General features: G+C 31.7%; 1 protein-coding gene across 1 annotated transcript in view; it reads right to left on the bottom strand.

The window, feature by feature from the left end:
* Window positions 1–23,159, bottom strand: part of Cad99C (cadherin 99C) — a 105,986-nt gene that overhangs the window by 43,922 nt on the left and 38,905 nt on the right. The window contains exons 8-14 of the mRNA XM_080167011.1: window positions 23,074–23,138; window positions 10,389–10,441; window positions 6,372–6,522; window positions 5,807–5,872; window positions 5,153–5,275; window positions 4,673–4,721; window positions 4,090–4,214 (exon numbers count right to left, since the gene is read on the bottom strand). Coding sequence (XP_080023137.1) covers window positions 4,090–4,214; window positions 4,673–4,721; window positions 5,153–5,275; window positions 5,807–5,872; window positions 6,372–6,522; window positions 10,389–10,441; window positions 23,074–23,138 — 632 coding nt within the window. The remainder of the gene's footprint in view (window positions 1–4,089; window positions 4,215–4,672; window positions 4,722–5,152; window positions 5,276–5,806; window positions 5,873–6,371; window positions 6,523–10,388; window positions 10,442–23,073; window positions 23,139–23,159) is intronic.

Genomic DNA, 23,159 nt, shown 5'->3' with positions numbered 1-23,159 from the left:
CAGTAGCGGTGCAATATATTTAGTAATTTTAACAAAAATACACTTTTATCGATCTAAAGATATTAAATATCCTTAGATGAAAAGAAATCAAAAGGAAAGACAAATATTTAAAAATGATAAATGAATAAGTAGATTTGGATAAAGAATTTAGTTAAAGAATTTTTAAACTGGCATTTTAAAGCTTTGAATGCAGTGGGGGGTAGAGGACAAATTACAGGCTAAAACCACCATGAATTAAATTTGAAAAATAATATAAAACCTTACTTGGACCTATGTGAATCTTTTCTGGAGAAAACAAAAAACCTTTCTAACTTATGTAAAACGATGTACTTTGATTATCAAGATACAAAAGCATTTTTTTCTCGTTTCTTTAAAATGCAGATCAAGAAAGTGAAGTATAAAGTTGCAACGCTACCTAAAATATACACATAAAAATAGTCAGATTAGAGGCTTAAATGGAGGTAAATGCAGTGATAGGACAATGGAAAAAAAATCAATGCCCCCCCCCCCAAACAATTATGCCTAAGGTATTAGAGAAAGAAGGAACTAGATATTGATAAAACAGCCATTCTCTCCTTGGAAAAAATGGGTGATTTTCAGGGATCTAAAGGGATATGACAAGTTTGGACACTGGTATTTTGTACCTACCAATCAAGATTTAATAATATTCTCCAGAGTTTTAAAGCTAACAATTTAGAGAATGTATTTATAAACTTTGGGAACTAGTAAAATAATATCTTTTCTCGTATTCATTCGAATCCGGTGGATAGGAACCGGTTCTCATCCATACGAAAAAACTATGTCTAGCATCGTATTATATCCAGTTTTCTACGAATATAGAAATGTACAATCATAAGATTAAAACCAGTTTTTTTAGCCGGTGCCTCCGGCACCTCGGGGCTAAAAAAACTAGTTTTAATCTTATAATTGTACATTCTATATCCGCGGAAAGCCGTTTATAATACGATACGAGAAATAACTTTTCCTCCCTTGGGAGGAATTATAGTTCAGAGAAACATTTTATATGAGTATGCAAGAATATCTTACAATATCCATGTATTCTATATCCAATAATATCCCATTCCTGCATATAGACAACAGTATATACTATACTTTAAATTTGACCTTGAAAAGGCTTTTCCAAGAATATGTAAAGAATGTAAAAATTATTTATCCTCATTTTATTTAAAAGCACTAAAAAGTATTAATTTGAAGTCTGGACATGGCAAAATTATCTACCTAAAATAAAACTATTTGTTTGTTAAAAACTTATGATCTCAAAGATGGCTACGTCAGTAAATAGAAGTAAAGAAATAAGTTTTAAAATGCTATTCAGTTTTTAAATACCCTTTTCTTAGATGCAAAATCCCTAAGACTCTGTTATTCTCATGGATGTTATAATCATTATCTTATCAGTTTAGAAATAGGATTTTATCAAAGATGGGATGTTAATATATAGACATCTCAATAAAACAAGGATGACAACTTACAACTTAACAAATCATATTTTCTATAAACTAAATCACTATCGTTGACTTCATATTTCAACTATCATACTTAAATTATCATTCAATTTGAAATAATTTTTCGGGTATAGTCCCTTTCGTGACAACGCCTCTTAAGGGGCGTTTTGTCGTATTTTCACAGTAGCTTTTCTCCTATTTCTAGCCCCTGCGGCGGGATCTAACTCTACGGGACCAATTGCCTAACCCTGTGGGGCTATCATCTAACCTAACTTAACCTAACCTAGCCTAAAATAAACAATCAAAAGCTAATGTGGAAATACGACGAAACGCCCCTTAAGAGGCGTTGTCACGAAAGGGACTATACCCGATTTTTCTTAACTTATGTGGGTTTCAGTTGAGGAAATGCGCAATTTTTGCTATCATTGGTTATTTACAGCACAATAAAATTATATTAACCCTTTTCACCACGAATATGGCCCCAAGGTGTGTCATTTACTATGGTCAATATCATCGGGGATGTGGACAGATATTCACCATTTCTATGGCTTTAATATTAAATTAAAACACTAGAGGGAGAATAACTGTCCCTCCTTATCGCATCAACCTTGTGCATCGTTTCTTCTATTGGGTTATTGAAAATCAACCAATTAACACAGCCAAGAAGCAGAAAATAAGTTAGAAGCAGAGTAAAAAAGGTCATTGAAAAAGGAAGGGAGGTAGTTGTCTGTATATACATTTATACTATATATATGTTACTTTAACGGTGGTTTCCTTCAAAGTACCAAGTCAAGCACATCCCTTCTGTCTTATTTTGAAACTCAGGTTAGGTTAGGTTTTATTAGGTTCGTACTGTGTAGCCCTGCAGGATTAGGGCACAACAGGCATTGACCCCACAGGGTTAGAGGGCCTAGACAGACACTTTCATAGAAAGCACCCTATAAACAATGAATTTCACATAAATAGCTTAACAACGTTGAAGAGATTTATCACATCATAGACCAATAAATAAAAGGCTAAAAATACTAAAATTACAAATTACAAACTAACTTTTATAGAGTACAAGAAACACCTTTTTCATGAAACAATTGATTAAAATTCATTCGATATTGCACGCCAGAAAATATTGAATTCGATAGGATGATAATATCTCTTGCGGACAGACAGACGTTAGGACCCAAATTGTAAGAAAGATTTCTTTTAACATAAAAACCTAAGAAATGAGTGAATATCTAGTTTTTTTCTATGGCGAGAGGATAAAGTGTTATTTTTGCAGTGTACATTTTATCTCTTATGCATAACTAGCAGATAAAATTGGCAGCGCAAAATATTCCTTAGATTAAATATATGTAATATAATTAGTTTAGATATATAATTTCCGTGGATATTAAAATATAAAAAAAAAACAGTTTTGTCAACTGAAGATGATTAAAGTCCCTACACACATATCATGACGTCATACGGTAGAATAGTCAATGAGAGGCCAGTATACACTGTAATTAAACAATGGAAAAATTTATGCTGGCCTCTCATTGGTTATTTTAACGTATTACGTCATAATCTGTAGATGGGCTTTAATCATCTTCTTGTTAACTTCGAGGGGCCGAAGATCAAAAGTAGAATTATTTTATGATTTTTATTTTATTATTATTGGAAACTTGTGTTCATGCTTTTTCAGTGTGGCTGGGAACCGGTTCTAATCCTACGAATACTAATAGGTTTTAAAGGCATACTGGAAATATATTCAGCCCTGTCAAATATAAGTCCTTGTCTAGACCTGGTAGACATATAGCCGGCATCACAACCAGATATCTTTCTAAATGACACTTTTATCCAGGGAGGGAGGGGACAATGGGCTGTGTTTACACTAGTCCCCAAATTTCGTAATAACGTCATCTTATTCGATGGCTTAACAACTATTTGTAATCTACAGAAGGGGTAATTTTGTGTAGAATCATTAAAGATGTAAATCAATTTATCGTCATTGTCTTATCCCTTTAGATCCCTGTTTTTATCAACACGTACGATTCATATTTCATAGCCTATTATATTTCTTTTTGCATAATGTTTTGAACAAACAAAAAAAAACAAGTATCAAACTGATTATTTTATATTCTATTTAGTATTTTGAAATTTTTCATTTATATATTTTTTGTTTCTTTCTTCCATAGCCCCTAGGGGATGGCAGGAGAGATGAGGAAAATAGCATAAAACCACATAAAGACATTCATAAATCTTCCTAACCAATTCGGACCAGTATTTTCTAAGTTCTATGACATAAGACAAAAAAACCTTAATACTTAAGTTGCACTAATTTTAATCATGTTAATATTGGCGAAACTCTCAATGGATAAGACAATGGGCGATAAATTTACATACATCTAAAATATTGATAAACAATATTTTTCTTTACGAAGATTAAAATAGTTTGCAAAGTTTGAACACAGCTAATTTTAACCTACCAATCAAGACTTTTTAAAAAGCATCCAAAGTTTTGAACCAAAAATTAGAGAACATGCTCATACAACTTTTGGTAACAGTGAAATTTTAATTCCAATGTCCCCTCCTTCCTTCAGCGTAACTACTCTATAAATTATGTTGTTCATTCCGTCAGCCAACGACTCACCTTGATCAGCAGAAACAGTAAGGACCGGTGGGAATGCATCTACGGCGTTAACATTGATAATCAGCTTCGTTTCTTTGCGTTTTCGCAACCTTGTTTTCTCTTCGGCTTGTACTGTTAATTCAAATCTGTAAAGAACATTGTCAGAACTTACACAAGCAGAATATTAATTTACAAGTCTGAACAAAATTGTGCTTATATTTGTTACAAAATTGCTTAAATACAGGATATTGAATAAGGACATAATTACATTTTCAAGACATGATTATAGGGATTATTCGGATAAAATATTGTACTTTATTGACCAAGAAATCATTGTTCAAAAAACAGATGAAAAGGCTAATTATAATACAAAACATTGTTGCTAAAAAACCAACATGTTTTAAATGGACGTCTTTTTTGTAGTAACGATTATAGAGTTAATACGCTTTCTAAACCGTACAAAACTGTTACAGAAACTATCAAGTTTTAAATCGATAGAACAATTCTAACATGTCTAAATTATCGATAAGATCTGTTACGTACGGACGGGACGTATGCTTTTAGAAATCTTTCAAATACTTAAAAATCACATGAAATAATTTACCTTTCAATGGGGCTGTCAGAACCAACTTCTTTGATTTGTCGTACAACACCTAAATTATAACAAAAAATATTAATCCTTAAATAATGGTAGCAGGATATTTTGAGTCTGTCTGTCAGTCTATGAGTACTGAAGGATCTCGCTTACCGCTCGACCAAAATGGTTCTCTTTTACAGTCAAGCATCTCATAGGTACAAGGAAGGGAGGGTACCTTTTCCATCCCTAAATTCAATTTACTTAAAACTAAAATGTACAAGTTAATGGTCTACTCCTTCCCTTCCGAACTTTCATAAAAAGACCCTAGAGGCCTCTAGGGGCGTAGCCGCCAGTGCTTACATAAAAGTTTTCTTATGAAGGAACTACCCTACTACAAGTCTGAAATATTCTGTTGTGAAATCACACACACGCACACAAAACAACTATGTTATGGCTACCTTATCTTATCTAAGTGTAAATAATCTATGCAACAACAATTAGTCCTACCTGTCCTTCTGTCTATATTGAAGTATTCTTTGTAATCGTCAGGTTTTCCAGAGACAATTGTGTATGACATTTCAGCCCTTAGAGAATCACCATCCTGTGCCTCCAGTTTTTCTGGTTGGACATCTAAAATTTAATGTAAAATTAAAGTAAAACAATAAAGGGGGCATGAGCTATAAATAACTCTGCCCTTAGAGCGAGAACCCTGTCCCGATTTTGTATTGGGTCTTTGTAATCAGCTATTAGCGTAAGAAATTTACATATATATTTAGTCAAATCCATACAAAAAAACAGAAAGCAAATTGCTAGCAGACGAAAAGGGTCTCCGCCACTTGGGCTTTATGTAATCAAAATAAGGAGGAGAGGCAGGTATTTTTTCCTTTGACTAATCTCTGTAAAAGGTCCAAAATCTGCAGGACCTATACCTGTGGTGCTATAACCCTGTAGATCTATCTAGTACCCAAAAAAACCTGACCAGATCAAAAGTCAAAAACCAAAGAAAAATTACCCCCTCCCCACCAAAAAAAACAATATAAAATTACAAAAAATATTTTAAAAATAATGGGATGAGGAATTAGTGCTCAACAATGTACTTTGAGGGAAACTGCCGTTTTATTATAAAATTCTTTATTAATTAGCTAATCAAATAATGTTTACCTAAAGCACCAGTAAGTTCAGCTCTTGAAATGCTGGCTGTATATAAAGAATGGGTAAATTCAGGTCCTGAAATGCGAAAATAAATTTTAGTATAAATGTAAAAAGTCTTGTGCTTTTTAAACCTCTTTTTGCATTTTAAAAAAATAATTAAGTTTTGTTTATTATTTCGTGGAACACAGTAATAGTGTCTGACTGATTATGACGTAACAAAAAAAAATAGCCAATGAGAGGCCACTATAAATTTTACTATTGGTCAATAACGGCCTCTCATTGGCTAATTTTTTTTGTTACGTCATAATCAGTCAGACACTATTACTGTGTCCATTTCGTGGCGTAACGGACGGACAGATGGATACACGAAATAAAGATACATTTTTAGAGTACCTTCGCTGTGGAGATACGAAAAGTGTTTTGTGTGACGTCATAAACATATGTCTAAAAAAGATGGATGAGAGAGAAAGTGGGACAGGAAACCCCCAAAAAAGAGATGGATTTAGTTGTATTTTTATAACATCATACATGACACTTTCCTTATCTACCTGCGATAAAAGTAAAATAAACTTACCTAAATCATCACTGTCCCTGACATTAATGGTCATGATGGTTGTCTCCGACCTGTGTTGTCCACCTGGAGCCTGATCCCTGGCCTCCAGGGTCAGGTAATACCTGGAGACTGTCTCGAAGTCCAGCTTTTTGGCAACAGTTATGATTCCCTGTTATTTTAATTTGTTTATAATTTAGACTTTTAGATTCATAACCCTATTTGATAATAATCCGTCTAACATAAAAAGGAATTTCTAGCAGAAGATTTTTTATAATCAGTCACATATGATTCATTTCACGAAGTACGAAAGTTTGCGATTATATAATTTTCTTAAAGAATAGTTATTTCTTTCATCGTATTATAAACCGCTTTCCGCGGATATAGAATGTACAATTATAAGATTAAAACTGGTTTTAATCTTTTGATTGTACATTTCTACAGTTATTTTAGCCCCGAGGTGCCGAAGGCACGGGCTAAAAAACTGGTTTTAATCTTATGATTGTGCATTTTTATATTCGTAGAAAGCTGGATATAATACGATGCTAGACATAGTTTTTTCGTATGGATGAGAACCGGTTCCTATCCACCGGATTCGAATGAATACGAGAAAGCTTTATCCTATAGCTGACTTCTTACATATTGATGAAATTAAATACTGATATAAATTTTAAAAGTGTACTCGTTTCAACCAATAATAAGGCCGAAAATATATACACTGTGTACTTATTACACTCTCAATTAGCATTGATTATTAAGCAATTTATTATTCAAAATTCTTCTTCGAATAAGTATATATGAGAGAAAATAAAAAAATAAAATCTTAACTAAATTTAGTTTGTATATACCGTATTTTATAAGAATGTAAATTTCCATAGAAGCGCAGCAGGTTTATGTCTCTTAAGATTAGGATAGCTTTTGAAGCAAATAGGCATACCTTAATGTATATTGATTTACGCATTTAATGAATAAATCTAATTACAAATTAAATTCTAATAGACATACTAACATAAATGACCCAGTTCTCTTTAACTATTCATTGTGAATAATTAGACGTATTTTCTAACAGGGACAGGTACATATTTTAAACATTTTTACACGTAGCACTAGATAAATTTTCATTTTCATTATTGGATGTTTCCGTTGGGGGATTTTTTTTCTAAATGTTTTTGAGTTCGAAGATTTTCTTTCTTAATGTTTTTAAAAACATTAAAAATCATTGAAAAACAAATTCAAAGATTTTCCCTTTTTTTTGTACATTTAAGAAATCTCAAAACTTTGAAAAAAAAAATGGTCAATGGTCGACTTTTCTACTTTAAAAAGATTGTAAGAAGTGTATAATTAATTTATCTCACATTGTCCTTTCCCCTCCTGAGTAAGCTCTAGGTGCATGATTAATGAGAAGATAGTTATCTGTTGGAACAAAATTACGAGCAAAAATGCAACATTGCTAAACAAGCGTGATGACAATAAGTCAAACATTATAATATGTTTTCATCGCATCGTAATACAGACAGTTTTCAGTGGATTATAAAATAAAAAATAAAATATTAAAGCTGGTATTTATTTTATGATTTTTATTTTGATATTTGTGAAATTGTCAGTAATTCGATGCTATACATGACTTTCCATTATGACTGAGAACCGGTTCTAATCCATCAGATATCAATCGGTTTCAATGCTATATTAATATCAATCCAAGAGTTTATATAAAGAAAAAATAATATTCAACCATTTAATAAAATTTCACCTTTTTCTTAAGAATTAATAAATACTTAAGTTATGCAAACCATTAAGAATTTTTTTTAAAGGAATATTATCTAAAATTGTTAGTTCAATTTTAAATTGAATAATTTTTGAACTTCGTTTCTAGTTTATTTTTTTTAAGTTTTGATTTAAAACATTTAGAAAAAAGGTCATAGACATATTGTAGTTGTACCGGAATTAAGTGCTCATTTGGGCGACTGTTCTAGGCCATTTTAAAAGATTAATCTGCATTGTCAATTTTATAGCACCACATAATCTTTTTACTTTCTTTCCCATATTAAACTAGTCGGTGGTTTCCCCTAAATGTCTAGTCAAGCACAGAAACATCCCTCTCCCTTTTTTTTGGAAACAAATTGAAAAAAAGGTGCTAGTTTACGTGTGTTTGTGTATAACTTTAGGTCAAATTAGGTTAGGTTATGTTAGGATAAAACGCTGCTGGTTTTAGACATCAAGAAAACAAAATACTTCTCCATCCCCTTATTAAAGTTTATTACAAAAATAAGGAGAGAAAAAGGAGGTGTCTGTGCACGATATGACTTTTGAGGGAAAGAACTTGCTATTCAAGTTTTATCATTATTGTATATAGTAAAATTTAGATGTCTGTCTGTCAGTCAGTCCGTTAATTTCTTAGTTAACCACTCTACACATTAAATTCTCCTTTGCAAAAGAGATTCATGTAGGTCATGAGCAGGTTTTAACCTTTTAAAGATAGAGGATCTATAGAAAATTCACTAAATTTATTTTTTTTTAATTTGATTCATCTTTGTAATAAACTGTAGACCCATTGTATGTGTTGTACTGTTTATAAAAATTTAACTACATATTTATTTATTTATAAGAGAGATTTAAAATTTATATGTTTATTTAGTGAATATATACTTGTAAGTCTATGGAAGTAGCAGGGTTCTAAAAGGATAAGTCAATGGCCTATAATTTGATGTACATCAAAATTATGATACACAAAATAACCCATTCTATAGATTACAATTAGTAGTTGAAACATTTGGAAACTCACTTTTATAAACAACTAATCCAAATTCAATAATAAGTCACCACAGTTATTTTAACAAACATCCCAATGTCCCCTCCCTCCCTGTGTAGTAGTAGTAGTAAACCTTGGGGCTTTGTGTAAATTTAATCTCTGACCAATGTCATCATGTTATTATACAGTGAAGACTTTGATATGGTCATAAATATAATAGACCAGATAAGATTAAGCAGTGACGTCATATTAAGGGGGAGGGGGTTAGATAGAGTTACATTTACAATGTTTTGGAGTGAAGGGGCAACTCAAAATATTTTTGATGGTTTAACCCAGCTGTAACTAACAACTGAAATAATTTTAAAATGTTTGGTAATCTCCGCTGATTTTTTCGTGATTTTGGGTAGCAACGCTTCGTGGACATTATTTTTATCTGCCCCTACCCCATGAATATATTATTTTAGATTTTTTTTACTTGTTGGCTATGCCTTTCCTGGGTTCGACCCAACACTTTTTGAATTCTTCGATAAAAAAATATGGCAAATTAACTTAGGAAAGAAAGGCCCTTATTTTTTCAAATACCTAATATTTAGCAATCCTAAACTCAATTAAAACTTTTAACTCCACTAAAATATTGAAATGAGTAAAAATATCCCTTCATTACTTAGCATTTTAAGGCCCTAACTAAAATTATAGTATAGGTACAATGGAAAGGAATTTACTGTAAGTTACTTAGTTACAAGCTTTAATCCCAATGGGCGTAGTTTAGAGAAATGCAATACAATAAGGTTTTAAGTATGGCTTCGAAACCGATTAATATCCGCAGGATTAGAACCGGTTCTGAGCCATATTGAAAAACCATGTATTGTATCACATTACAGATAATTTTCCACGAATATTAAAATAAATATCATAAAATTAACACTAGTTTTGTAAGCCCCGGGTAACAACTAGTTTTAATCTTATGTTTTCTCATTTTATTATCCGCGAAACACTGTCTACAATACGATTCGATAATTTTATATTCTAAAACCATTCCAAAAATCAAATCTAAAATTTAAAAACCCTCTTAGGACCTATATATAGCTTACCTAATTGTAGAAACATTTTCGATAAAATATTTATTTTTGTTGTAAGCGATGCCCCTCTAAGGCAAGCCAAAGTATGTAAGCATTAAACATCCTGAGCCTAAAGAGTATTTTTGGGATACTTTTTTGTCTTTTCAGTTTGTGGGGTTTCGCTTTTATGGTTGTGGTATCCTTTTTTTACTTATCATTATAAACAATTTCCTGATGTGGTAGATCAATAGCAAACACTCCATAACCATCAGACGCGGAGCCATCGCCTAAAAATAATAATAAAAATTAACTCTATTATAAATTCCAGGGATGATGGGGATGAAACGTCAACATATTATCATCCTTATATTAGGTAATGGATATAGAATATACGTGGATATTATGACAGAGAAAAAATGTCGTCAATTTATGTTGCTAACATGGACATCACTTATTGGCCAGATCGTTCATCAAGTAAGAGGGAAGGGGATAGGTTGAAGGGGGCGGATCGTTATTTTAGCCAGCTACAAGTTTCCCTATATTGGAGTACATGATAATCTGATGTAAGATCCAAGTAATAAAAAATTAATTCTTAAATAATGTATATAAACTCTGTAAATCAAATAATTATAATAAAAAAGTTATCTGTACGTTTCTGTTGAAAAGTTTTGACACTAATATTGAAACAGCAAATCAAAATCCCAGCAATTGAGTGGTAGTTTATTTTATATTTCAGGTACCTATCTCTGTATCCCATAATAAAGTGACTTGCTAAAAAGTTTACTATATATAATTATCAAATAAAGAAACATAATAATAAAACTATTAAATTGGTGCTCCATCATTTCTGATGATAAAATGTAAACCTATTCTCAAAACTTAAATGTCTGTTGTATTCTGTTGCACAAATTATCATAATCGCAAAAATTCACAATGGCAAAAAATCAGAGGGAGTATATAATGCAGAGAATAGGGAAAAAATATATTTGGTGCTTTGGTAATAATTTGCAATTCTGCAAATTTGATAATGTGATACATATGGTGAAAGTGATTGCACACAAAATTCTGAGCAGGTAAATTTGAAATAAAATTTTGGTGGAAACGATAAAACACCTATAAAATGCACTTATATACAAAAGACCTTTTGTCTTAGGAGTAATTATGATTACAATAGTTCTCTTTAACGGATACTTAAATAAATAATTTCTTATATTTGCGCAATAGCACATTCTCAATAAAAGCATATGTGTAAAATTTTAAAAAGTATTTTAAAGAAATAGAATGTTAATCTGAGTGTTTGGTCCTTATGTCAATTATTTCTAATAAAAGTAAGATTATTATGTAGGGTCTTTACGTCCGTCCATACGTAACGGTTAGCTCTTATCGTTAATTTAGGCTGTTAGAATTGTCTTATACAATTAAAACACGTTGATTTCTATCTTATTTTACAGTTAATTTTGATATATTAGAATTATTCTATCGATTTCAAACTGAATCTTTAGATATTAATTTTTAACCAAAGTAAAAAAGGGAATGGGAAAAACTAAGGATGCACAAAACATGAATCTATTAGATTAAAACCACTGAAAAGTTTTCACTGTTGGTTTGCATGAAGAAATTGAGCAACCTTGGCCCCTAATAGTTTAAAGAGTTGGATGTCACTTCAAATTATTGTCATACCAAATTTTGACAGCGGAAAAAACGGGGAAAGGTGCTACAAATTGCTGTAATAAATGAATATGATAGCAATATAAACAGCAAATGGTGCTTTAAATTATTGCCAACAAAAATGTAACAGAGAAAAAAATACTTGGAAAGGTGCTACATAGTATAAGAGCGAAAAACATAACAAAGAAGGATGGTACAAATTGTTATCATATCAAAATATCACAGCAAAAGCGACGTGCTACAAATTGTTAACCTTACAAAATAATACAACTTCTTTACCTTTATAAATATAGATATTTTGTATCCCAACTTACATCCTAAAAGATTTCTACTCTATTTCCACCCTGCTAATAGGATAAACAAACATCTTATAGCACAGTTGTCTCAAGCCAAATTTAGAATTTTGAAAAGTTATATACATAGATTGAGGATAAATTGATGTATAATTGTGCATCCCCAGAGATAAAATCAAGTTTGAAATTAACAAGTCAAAAATCAATAAAAGTTTTTGAGCTTTGCGAATAAGAGAACGTGGTTATAAAACTTTGGGTACCACTCCAATTTCCCCTCCCTCCCTAATGAGAATTGTATTAAACTTGAGCCTTTTTAAAATTAAACAGCAAAAACCTATAACCTATACATTTAAGAGTATTTTTAAACATTAAATATCCTTATTTTGTACTGTTATAATAATATAGGAAAGGTTTTAGGAATCACTTTTATTGGATGCATTTCGCAACTTAAATTATAAGCTTCCCCTTTTTTTATCATACCGAAAAAATTGTATTTTTGCCCCAGCGGTAATAATTTGAAAATTGATATAGTTTAGCCGCTCAGTAATTATGTGCAAATAATACCCTATGTAAATTTTAAACAAAAATAGATAAACACATTCATGGTAATAGATTACATAAATGGATTAATAGAGGAAAAATAGTTATTTATCGCATCGTATTTTACAAAATAAAATTAAAAATTTTACGATTAAAACCAGTTTTGTGAGTCCCAAGAGACCGATGGCCTGATAATTTTAATTTTTAAAATTCGTAGAAAATTGTCACCAATACGATGCTATATACGAGTTTTCAATATGGATGAGAATAGGTTCTAATCCAGATGATATAAATCGGTTTCGAAGCTATACTGTAACAGCTTTCCGTGGATATAAAATGTACAATTATAAGATTAAATCTATTTTTATATTTGTATAAAACATTATATAATACGATGCTAGAAATATGTTTCGTATGGATGCGAACCGGTTCTCGTCCAAAGGATATATTAATCGGTTTTGAAGTCATACTGGAATAGTTATTTCTTTTATCGTATATACCGCTTTCCGCGGATATAGAATGTAGAATTATAAGATTAAAACCAGTTTTTATAGCCCCAGTTTTAATCTTATGATTGCACATTTTTATATTCGTAGAAAGCTGGATATAATACTATGCTAGACATAGTTTTTTCGCATGGATGAGAACCGGTTCCTGTCCACCGGATTCGAATGAAAACGAGAAAAAGTTTTATTAATATTCCCATAAATTTTTAGCTACATTATCATTAATTCATTTTCTATTGAACTATTCCTGTATACGACACAACCCAATCTTTCCCGATTTTGTATAATTTTTACGGAACACGATTCCAGTGACGTCATATTTTTCTTTCCCGAAAAAGGGAAGGGGGAAGAAAAAAAGAGATGGGAGAAAAGGGGGTTTTCCCCATCTCTTTTGAAGAGATTTTCTTCCCCCCTTCCCTTTTTCGGGAAAGAAAAATATGTCGTCACTGGAATCGTGTTCCGTAAAAATTATACAAAATCGGGAAAGATTGGGTTGTGTCCTGTATACCTTAATATGGTCTAAAATATTCTAATCATATTTTCAATATTGTTTTATTTATGATATTTGTTCTAACCCCCAGACTATAACCATTTATTTAATGGGATACCATTATTTCAATATGCATATAAAATAGTTCTATTTATTTTGGGGCCTAATATATCAAGCATTTGAATATTCAAAGCAATAAATCAATATGTATAGTTGAACAAGGATGATAAAGTCCATTAAATGATGGCCTGGAAGGGAGGGTAAATTGGATTGTAAATTACACTGATATCCATAGCTTTATAAGCACGTTATCTTATTCGTTGGCTCAAAAACTTTGAATACTTTCCTTCAATTTTGATTGGTTGTTCCCAACTAGTAGTTTCCAAACTTTAAAAATAATTTTAATCTACAGAAGGAGTAATTTTGTTTAACATAATTGAGGATGTATATCAATTATCATCCATTTTCTAATCTGGAAAGATCCCTGGGTGAAAATATATTTAGTAAAGTATGGTAAGTTTTTTGGCCATAATTGTTTTTAAAGGATATTTTATTTACTTGTTTCATTGCTTAACCTTCCAAAACCCTTACAGGCTGCTTTTTGATTTATTAAGCTCTGTGATCTACCTTACAAGTGACTGATAACGAATTATAGAATAGCTTTGCTTTTTAAATATGTGTTATGCATAAATATCTGTAATCTTCAAAATGCCTGCAATAAAATTACAAAAGTATTGCATTAACATTCACAAATACATACACATACGCGCAGTGGCGTGCGCAGGGTTTTACCAGAGGGATGCGAGCTTAAGAGTGTTGTAAATCAGACAACAAGAAGGGTTGAATACGCATGAACAACATACAAAAAAGGTCTAAAAAGCGTCCTTTGACTGTTAAATTGACGCGCGAAGGGCAGAATTTTTTTTCACACTCCTCTTAATTTTGGATACAACCCCCTTCTGCACGCATTTGCATGTACCTTACAAACTCATCTTATTCCCATCATAATATAAATAACACCTAATGGGCAAAGGAATAAGTCAATTGAATCTTTATAAAAAAAATTTGCATATTTGATCTTTTAGATAATGGTTGAAGCTTGTTTCATTAAAGAAGAAGAATATATTATATTGTATGATTTGTTAAACTTAGCAAAGATGAGAAATCCTTTTCAATATTATTTGAATAATTTATCCTCCATTGTCTTATCCCTATATCCCTGGATTGATCCATATGTAATAGGCTGGAGCTGTTTATTTCTGATTAGATTTTGATTGCTCTGCTTTGCAAAAATTATTGCAATCAAATGGCAAACACGAAGAAGAATTTTATTTGTAAATAGGAGTTTATATAGTGCTTTTGCTTATATATAAATAACAGGATGTCTATCTATCTATCTAAAGATTTGGTTAAGCAATCAACCGATATGGTTCTACTTTACAATAAAGATTCCTTTGGGTCCAAGGAAGGTTCAAAAGTATTTTTGGGGAGGGTACCTGCAACCTTCTAAGAAAAAATAAGTACACAAATTACCAACAAAAGTTAATTTTTAACTTTTTCCATAGAATAAGTTAAAGAAAATCTTAAAAATTGTCCTATTATGTATCAAATTTGCATCCTACCTATACTTATACGTTTACAGAGTTAGATATATTTAGAATTTAAATAATAAAACAAGGTTTAAAACATCCATGAGTAGCAAAGTATAAAGCAAATGAACAGACAACGTGAGTTAAAAAGCAGAAATTCATTGGCTCTACAATTGTCTACTGAAATTTTAGCCTTTTGTCTTTTGGTAGCAGCTAGGAAAACACATATAGTTGTACATTGAAGAAAATCACACAACTGTATAATTTGAATCAATCTTACTTAAACCCGGAAAACTTCAAATAAATATATGTATGTAAAAAATTTGGATTATATGGTGAATTTAAATGCAAGAAAGAAGGGAGGGGACAATAAGAGATAGATTAATCTTCTACCCAACCAGGCTCGGAATTATTATGTCGACTTATTCCACTAATACAAGGCACCATTTGATAAAAGTGATTATGACTGACATAATTTTCACAAACCATCACAAAAGTTTAAGGATGTCTGACTGTCTGCGGCGAAGGATCTCGCTAACTGTTGCACTGATATGGTTCTCGTTTACGGTGAAGCTTGTTATATATTCAGGGAAGGTGTTTACTTTTTCAAACATTAGCGACTTCACCCCTTAACTCTAGGGGTTTCGCTAAAGCTACAATTGTTTTTAATTGTATGTTTTTGATTACAAAACAAAATGGAGGGGGGGTTAGCTTAAAACCACTACAGGACCAGTAGGTATATTCCCTGACTAGTTCTACTTTGAATTATGGGTATAAGTATTAATACCTTTATCCCTGATTTAAATGTAATGTAAATAATATTCTTAGTATGTGATATGAATGTGTATAAATGGGTTAACAGGCATGTGGAGAAATCTGTGCTATCATTTCAACAAAAAAGTAATATCATAAAAGTTAGCAAAAATAAAAGTTGTATATTGGTTTATTGAGACAACTAGAGAGACAAACAGGAGATTGTACAAATCAATAAAAGAATTTGATTTAGCAGTGCAGTAAATTACATTTTTTATAATAACTTTACACAGCATTATAGAAAATAGTCAGATAGAAATTAAATGTGTAATAGTTTTAGGAATCCTTACAAAAAAATTCAGTTGTCTAATTTTAAACAAAGCCGAGAAAATAAAGTTTTCCCTGATTTATAGCTGAAGGGATTAACTAACAAATTTAGGACAAAGTGAGTTAAAGAGAATCTTTACTACTGAGACACTTTCTTTGTGATCTTGAAAATGCGGGGAAATGATCGTACACCCTGAAGTGTAGCGTAAACTAGTACTTCATGTTTCATACAAAAGTCATGGATATGGATTTAGATCCTGATAATAGTATTATTTTTGAGATGAAGATTCACAATTTTTGTTTCAATTAAGAACAGGTATATTTGTTACTTTTTCACTTTAAGTTAAGACAATTCTAAATCTATATTTCCATTTTAATCTTAAACCTGCTTTTAATATTTCGGTATATTTTACTTTACTAACCGCTTCACCCTTAGCCTCTAGGAAAGAGCGGGAAAATAGCCAAAATCCACCCCAATGTATTTATAAAGCTTCCCTAAAAAGTAAAATAACCCAGGTCTTTGGTCTCTGACAAAAAAAACTTTCTTCTTTATATTATAGGATATGTCGACATAGTTTGGTATGAGAGTTGTATATATAGAACTTGAAGGGGTGATAAAAGTGTAAGTTAACCTCAATATTTTTGATTTTAGGGGGTGGAGATACCCCCTCCGGCAGGTCCATGGTTTTGAGAAACTGCATCCATGTTCCTGAAGGCCCAAACAGAAAAGACAAGGTCATATCATTTACACACCAGCTTAGGCCTATGGGGCTCTTTGCCAGGGAGGAAAGGATATAACTATGGGGAGAATAGATTTAGGGGAGTAAGGAGGATAAATGTAAATATTATTTGCACACCAACATATACAATACATATGGGGCTCTTTGTCAAGGGTGAAAGGATAGAATTTTGGCGGAAATAGGGAGATTTAGATTTAGGGAATCTCTCTCCCTGGCTCTTTAACTTGTCTTAAATTGATTATCGTGTATTGCCCCATCCATTTAACCCTGGTATATACCCTTAACCAAACCCACGCCCTTTTTATTCCTTTCCCGTCATTTTTCTTCAAGTATGTAGTGCATAAATATTTCTTGCAGGCGTTTGTACAAAACAGTCCAAAACATTTTTTTAAAATTTCTAGCGTAGTATCTTTCATTAAGCTTTTGGATAATATATTAACCAAAATTCATAACTTTTTTATGTTAACAAAAAATGGGGTACTTACTCTTAAGAATTTAATAGTAAAGCTACTATAATATACCAAATAATGTATGTATAAAAATTTGTAAAAACGTAGGAACGCTCTAAAACTATATTGCTAACAATTACCAAGTAACCCCTTGGCTACTTTAATGTTTGCTTTAGAATGGCCACTAATTTGAAAAAGCTACTCAATTCAGATTATTATTAAGATAAAACAGTACGATAAACTCATGTTGATAATATTAAACAAGAATCACATTCATAAATCAAAATCATTTATAAATGACATAAAAAAAGAAAATTATGGTTTGTATTGCATTAAAATATGCATCTTAAGCCTCTTTTTTGCAAAAAGATTTCCTTTTTAATTTCTTTTTAGACGAAAAAGTAGCAAAGACATTTTTTCAATAATTTAAATAATAATAAGTAAAATCACAGTTAAAATTTAATTATCAGAATAGCATTAGGATTAAGTTTATTGATAGCCATAATATAAATTAGGAAAACTATCTCGTTATCGTTATCTTATTCGTTGCATCAAAATTTATTGAATTTTGATTGGTTAGTTCTAAACTAGTGGTGTCCAAACTTTTTAACTGGCAATTTAAGTAAGTATAAAAATTTATCGTTCAATGGCTTATACCTTAAACTACCTGGCCATTAACACTTTTATTAATTACAATAGACGTCAGTCGCAGAGAGAGAGGGGACAATGGGCTGATTATTACACTAGTCCCCAAATTAAAAAAATAATACTTTCTATTCGTTGGTTTAACAACTTCGGGGACTTTCGTCAATTTTAAATGGTTGATTCATTAAGTTAAGTGTTTAAACGTTTCAGCCACTAATTTTTATCTACTTGTGTATCATTATTGGGGATGTACATCAATTTATAGGACATAGTCTAAACCCTTTAGATCCCTGGGTCAGTCGCCATAAATCATTTAAGGTAGAATTTTATTTTTGATTTAACACAAATATTATATGATTTAAATGGCCAAATGAAGGTCTCTGTCCCATTAAGACAGCCGACCTCTTTCTTTCCTTTCAAAGCTTTACAAATCTTTGCTTTACCAACCATGTCATGCAACTTTATATTCAGGGATGCCAAACTCAAAATTCAGGTAACCACTTTTAGTCATAAAAGCAATTTTATAATATATTTTATTAGTTTTAAAAGTCAATTTATATCGAGAATTTCCTTAATCTATTCTTTAACTTTTTATGTTTTATAAAACAAAACAATAGAACATTTTGAAAAAATGGCAAAAAATTTGATTTAGCTAATATTAAACAATATTTTAATGGGTAATAAGTCTCATTTGAAAACTACAACACGAAGGGTTTAAATAATTTTTATCCCAAATATGTTAACTTTTAGAAATAATTTTTTACTTTGAGCTATAATATTCATGTCTTTTTAAAGATTTTTAGTAAATATTTTTAACCTTGATTATAAATGTGTTTAACATGCAAAAAAGATCAAAAAGTCTCAAATAAAACCATGATGTCTAAAGTCAACATATATGTATGTATGTTGCTGTTCATTACCCAGGAATCGGCAGCCGCCTATTCAGTCATTGTCATGAATCTGCAGCCGAAGTTCCACTGAGCAGCATTATATGTTGCTAAGCTGCAGATGAAAAACCGGTGGCTGTTTATGAAAAAACTCAGGTAGGGAGGAGACATTTGACTGTTTATTACACTTGTCCCCAAAGATTTACGATTATGTTTTTATTCGTTGGATTCAACGCTTATGGGAATTTTATTGCTTTTTGATAGGTTCATTAAGTTGTGTTCCAAACGTTTCGTCCACTAAGTGTAATCTACAGAAGGGGTAATTTTTTGTATCATCATTGGGGTTTTAGATCAATTTATCGGTTATTGCCTTATGTCTTAAGATCCATGGATAAAAACTGCAGTCCTTTGGAGTGTTGCAGACTGCATCTGCAAGCTTTGCAGCTGACTAACACATATTAAAACAACTCACTGTCACAGACAACCCACCTTTAAAATGAGCGGCTGCCAAGTCATGGTTTATCAAATGACTGTGTCATGTATTTAAGATGATTTTCATGATTTCCTAGGATCACGATTGTTGCAATTGTGGCAACTATGTCTCAGTCCCTGCCCTGCCGCCCCGCTATGCCAATGATCTTGAAATCTTGACATTTAAATTTTCCTCCATCTCCCCACTCTGCACTAACCCCCCTTGACACACAAAAAAATACTGCAGCCTTTCCTTTCGGATCAAAATTGAGAAATCACTTTGAATGAGGCAAATCAGCATGGTATGTATGCATATCTCTTGATTATGCAGTCTTTTCTACAGTATTAAAAAATTAGTGAATGTTTTCGTTTTCAACCTTTTTACATATTTGAATTAACAAATAGATAGACTAACTACTAAATTTTTTAAACTTGATATTAAGAACCTTTTTCGTCACACTTAAAAAAATTTTGATGATAGAAAATAAAATCTCATTAGAGAATCTTTAATATTTCCCTCGTAAGGGCGGCATTCTCCTTCGATTTAAGTGATCATCTCGAGAATCCAGAGCTGGATCTTTAAATCATTTTAGTAGTGAGCCAGATCGGGGTGAGCCGAATTTCAGTCAATCACAGCGCGGCATTTCATAAAATGTTGTGCTCTCATTGGTGGAAAGTTGGCTTACCCCGATCTGGCTCACCACTAAAATGATTTAAAGATCCAGCTCAGAGCATCATCCACGTGTAACAAACCCTTTAATTGCACAACCTTCGTCTAAGAAGTTCTAACTGTGCATGTTAGTGAGTTGCGCCTGTTTATGGGCCAAGGCATTCCCCATATTCTTACTATTTATGTCGCACACCAGACATAGCAGCAGTAGGAACCTTTTTAACGTCTTTAGTTATGACGTGGTGTCGGTCCGAGATTCGAACCTATCACCTCCCGAGCGACGAGCGGATGCGCTACGTGTTAAGCCACGATCGTGGTTACCTTTAGTATTTAATCCTTTTGGCAAAATTCTTTAGTCAAAGGGAAAAAAGGATCAAACCTAAAGGATAGGACAATCATAGAAAAATTTACCTTCCCCCGCATTTTTGCGTCAACTTTTGCATATTGTAGCTGGTAATTATAAAAAAAAGGGTTTGTAGACTTTCATTGTCCTTTCCCCCCCTGGATATACGGATTAAATTAGGAATCTTACGGGATAAGACAAGGAACTTTAAATTGAATACATCCCCAATTACCCCTTCTGTAGATTAGAGTCATAATTTGAAAAGTTTTGAAACAACATCATTCATTTAATGTTCCCAAAGTTTTTGAGCCAATGAATAAAATAACGTTGTTATGGAACTTTGAGTACCAATGTAATTTACAGTCCAATGTCCCCTCCATCTCTGGGATTAGATTATTTACATAGCAAATTGCAGATTAAAGTCTTTCAGACTTACAGAGCTTGAAATTGAAAGGCCTTTGGCCAAGCTTCTAAATAGGCATTTAAAAAAAAACACTTTTACTTCGAGATTATCTATAATATCACATATATGCGCATATACCCTGTAAGATCTCAGAAACCACTGGACCGGTAGGTCTACAATCTTTGCGTTTGTTTAATTTTAAGGTGGGTAAATAAACCCTAAAAAATCTGTTTGTAGCTTGAGATCTCGCTAACCGCTGTACCGAAATGGTTATCCTTTACAGTGAATCTTCTTATATGTCCGGGGAAGGTTTATCGTTATTTTGTGGAAGGTTACCTCCACCCTCCCAACAAATATTACCCCTGAAAATAATGCCCCTTCTCCCACCCACCCCCCTCCAAAAATTATAACTTTTTTATAACTAAAATTAATCAAAAGGTCGATTTTTAACCTACCCCCACTCTCCTCAATTCTTTTCATGTGTAGAGGTCTATATACCATGAGTAAAAGTGAATCACTTAAAAACACATACACACAATTGCAAAGCAGTTTCGCACATAAAAAATCCATATTGTGTGATCGCAAATTTGTTTGCAATTATCAATAATTAGCGATTTTTAAATTGCTGGCTTGTGTAATCCAAAAGGTTTTTCGGTGCTTTTTTCTAAAAGTGCTTAAAGAGCACTAGACCCTCCCCCCCTCCCATATTTTTCAATCAATTGAAATAAGGAGGTGGGGTTCCTACGCCTAACCCCCTGCGAAGGCCCTAACCAGCGGGGATTAAATTTTCCCAAAATAACCGACCTAAAGTAATAAACAAACAAACAGAAAAAAACTTCCTTACATTTTTTTTTAATTTATTTTAAAATAGGGGGGGTTCTGTACTCAACTTAGAACTTTATGGGATACAGCAATTTTTTTCATATGTATATACAATATGCATAGTTCAACAAGTATAACAATGTTCAAATTGGCATGCATTGATATTAAATCAATAATAATAGGGATAAATTATTCAATTTACACATTTATTCTTAATTATATAATAATTCATCCATAAGAATTTAAGATATAGTCATTTAACATGAAGAACTTACGTACATTCTCTAATTGTATAGCAAAGCTCGCTGTTAATAAGTGTGTATGTATAGCATTTGCATTTTTGACAAATATATTATTTACACGCTTTGATAACTTGTTAAATCATACAGATAACAAGGATGACAACATCCATAAGTAGCGAAGCTCAAAAATTATAATAGACATCTGGAAAAAAATATCTATTGAGTATGTCATAAAAAAACTGATAAAATGAAATCACGAAACCTTTTAAAAATCACGTTTCTTCCATAGCGTTATGGACTGACGGACGGTTTGATGGACAGACAAGGTAAATTATATAGTAGCTTCGCTACTAAAAAGTAAAAAACTTATTAACCAATCCATTACTTGAAATTTATCATTAATGAATAATAATAAAAAAAATAAAATAAGATTTAATAAAAGTATCCATAGTTTTTAAGCTAACAAATAAGATGAAGTGTATATAAAACTTTGGGTACCAGTGTAATAAACAGTTAAAAGTTCTCTCCCTTTTTTTGGAAAATTATTCAAAGTCAGACATCCTAAGTATAATCTAACATTTAAATTGTAAGGTTAATTCTAATTTTCACAATTTTCTGTCTGTCTGTCTGTACATTTAAATTCTGAAAGTGAACTTAACAATTGGATTTAATGACAGGCATTTAAAAAAGTGATTTTCATGCACGTTTACGCACACAAGTACGCACAAAAATACGTACAAGCACATACAAAAATGCGTAATGCGTAGTTATATTGCCGTTTTTTTTTCCTGCTTAAAGTTTAGTATTAGTAAAAAAGGTCGTAAATTAATTCAAGCCTTTCTAGTAGCGAAGCTTCTCTATAACTCTTCATTGATAACACATTAGTTTATATTTATTCATAATGATCAAAAACAAAATTATCCCTTCTATAGATTAAAATTATTGGCTAAAAGTTTTAATACTACTAGTTTCGAACTAACAAATCAAAATTTAATAAAAAAGGTTTTTAAGCCAACAAATTAAAACTTTCGGAACCAGAATATTTTAAAGTTATCCTTCCCTGTTATTACACAAACTTTACCTGGAATAATTCTGTACTGCACCAGTCCTCTTGGTCCAGAATCTGGATCCTCTGCTTTTATCCCCCTGAAAGATTTTTTTTAAATA

Source organism: Acartia tonsa, chromosome 7, assembly GCF_053477335.1.
Source record: "Acartia tonsa isolate MP-2025a chromosome 7, ASM5347733v1, whole genome shotgun sequence".
In the NCBI taxonomy this organism is placed as follows: domain Eukaryota; kingdom Metazoa; phylum Arthropoda; class Copepoda; order Calanoida; family Acartiidae; genus Acartia; species Acartia tonsa.
This window is presented reverse-complemented; position numbering and strand designations above follow the sequence as displayed.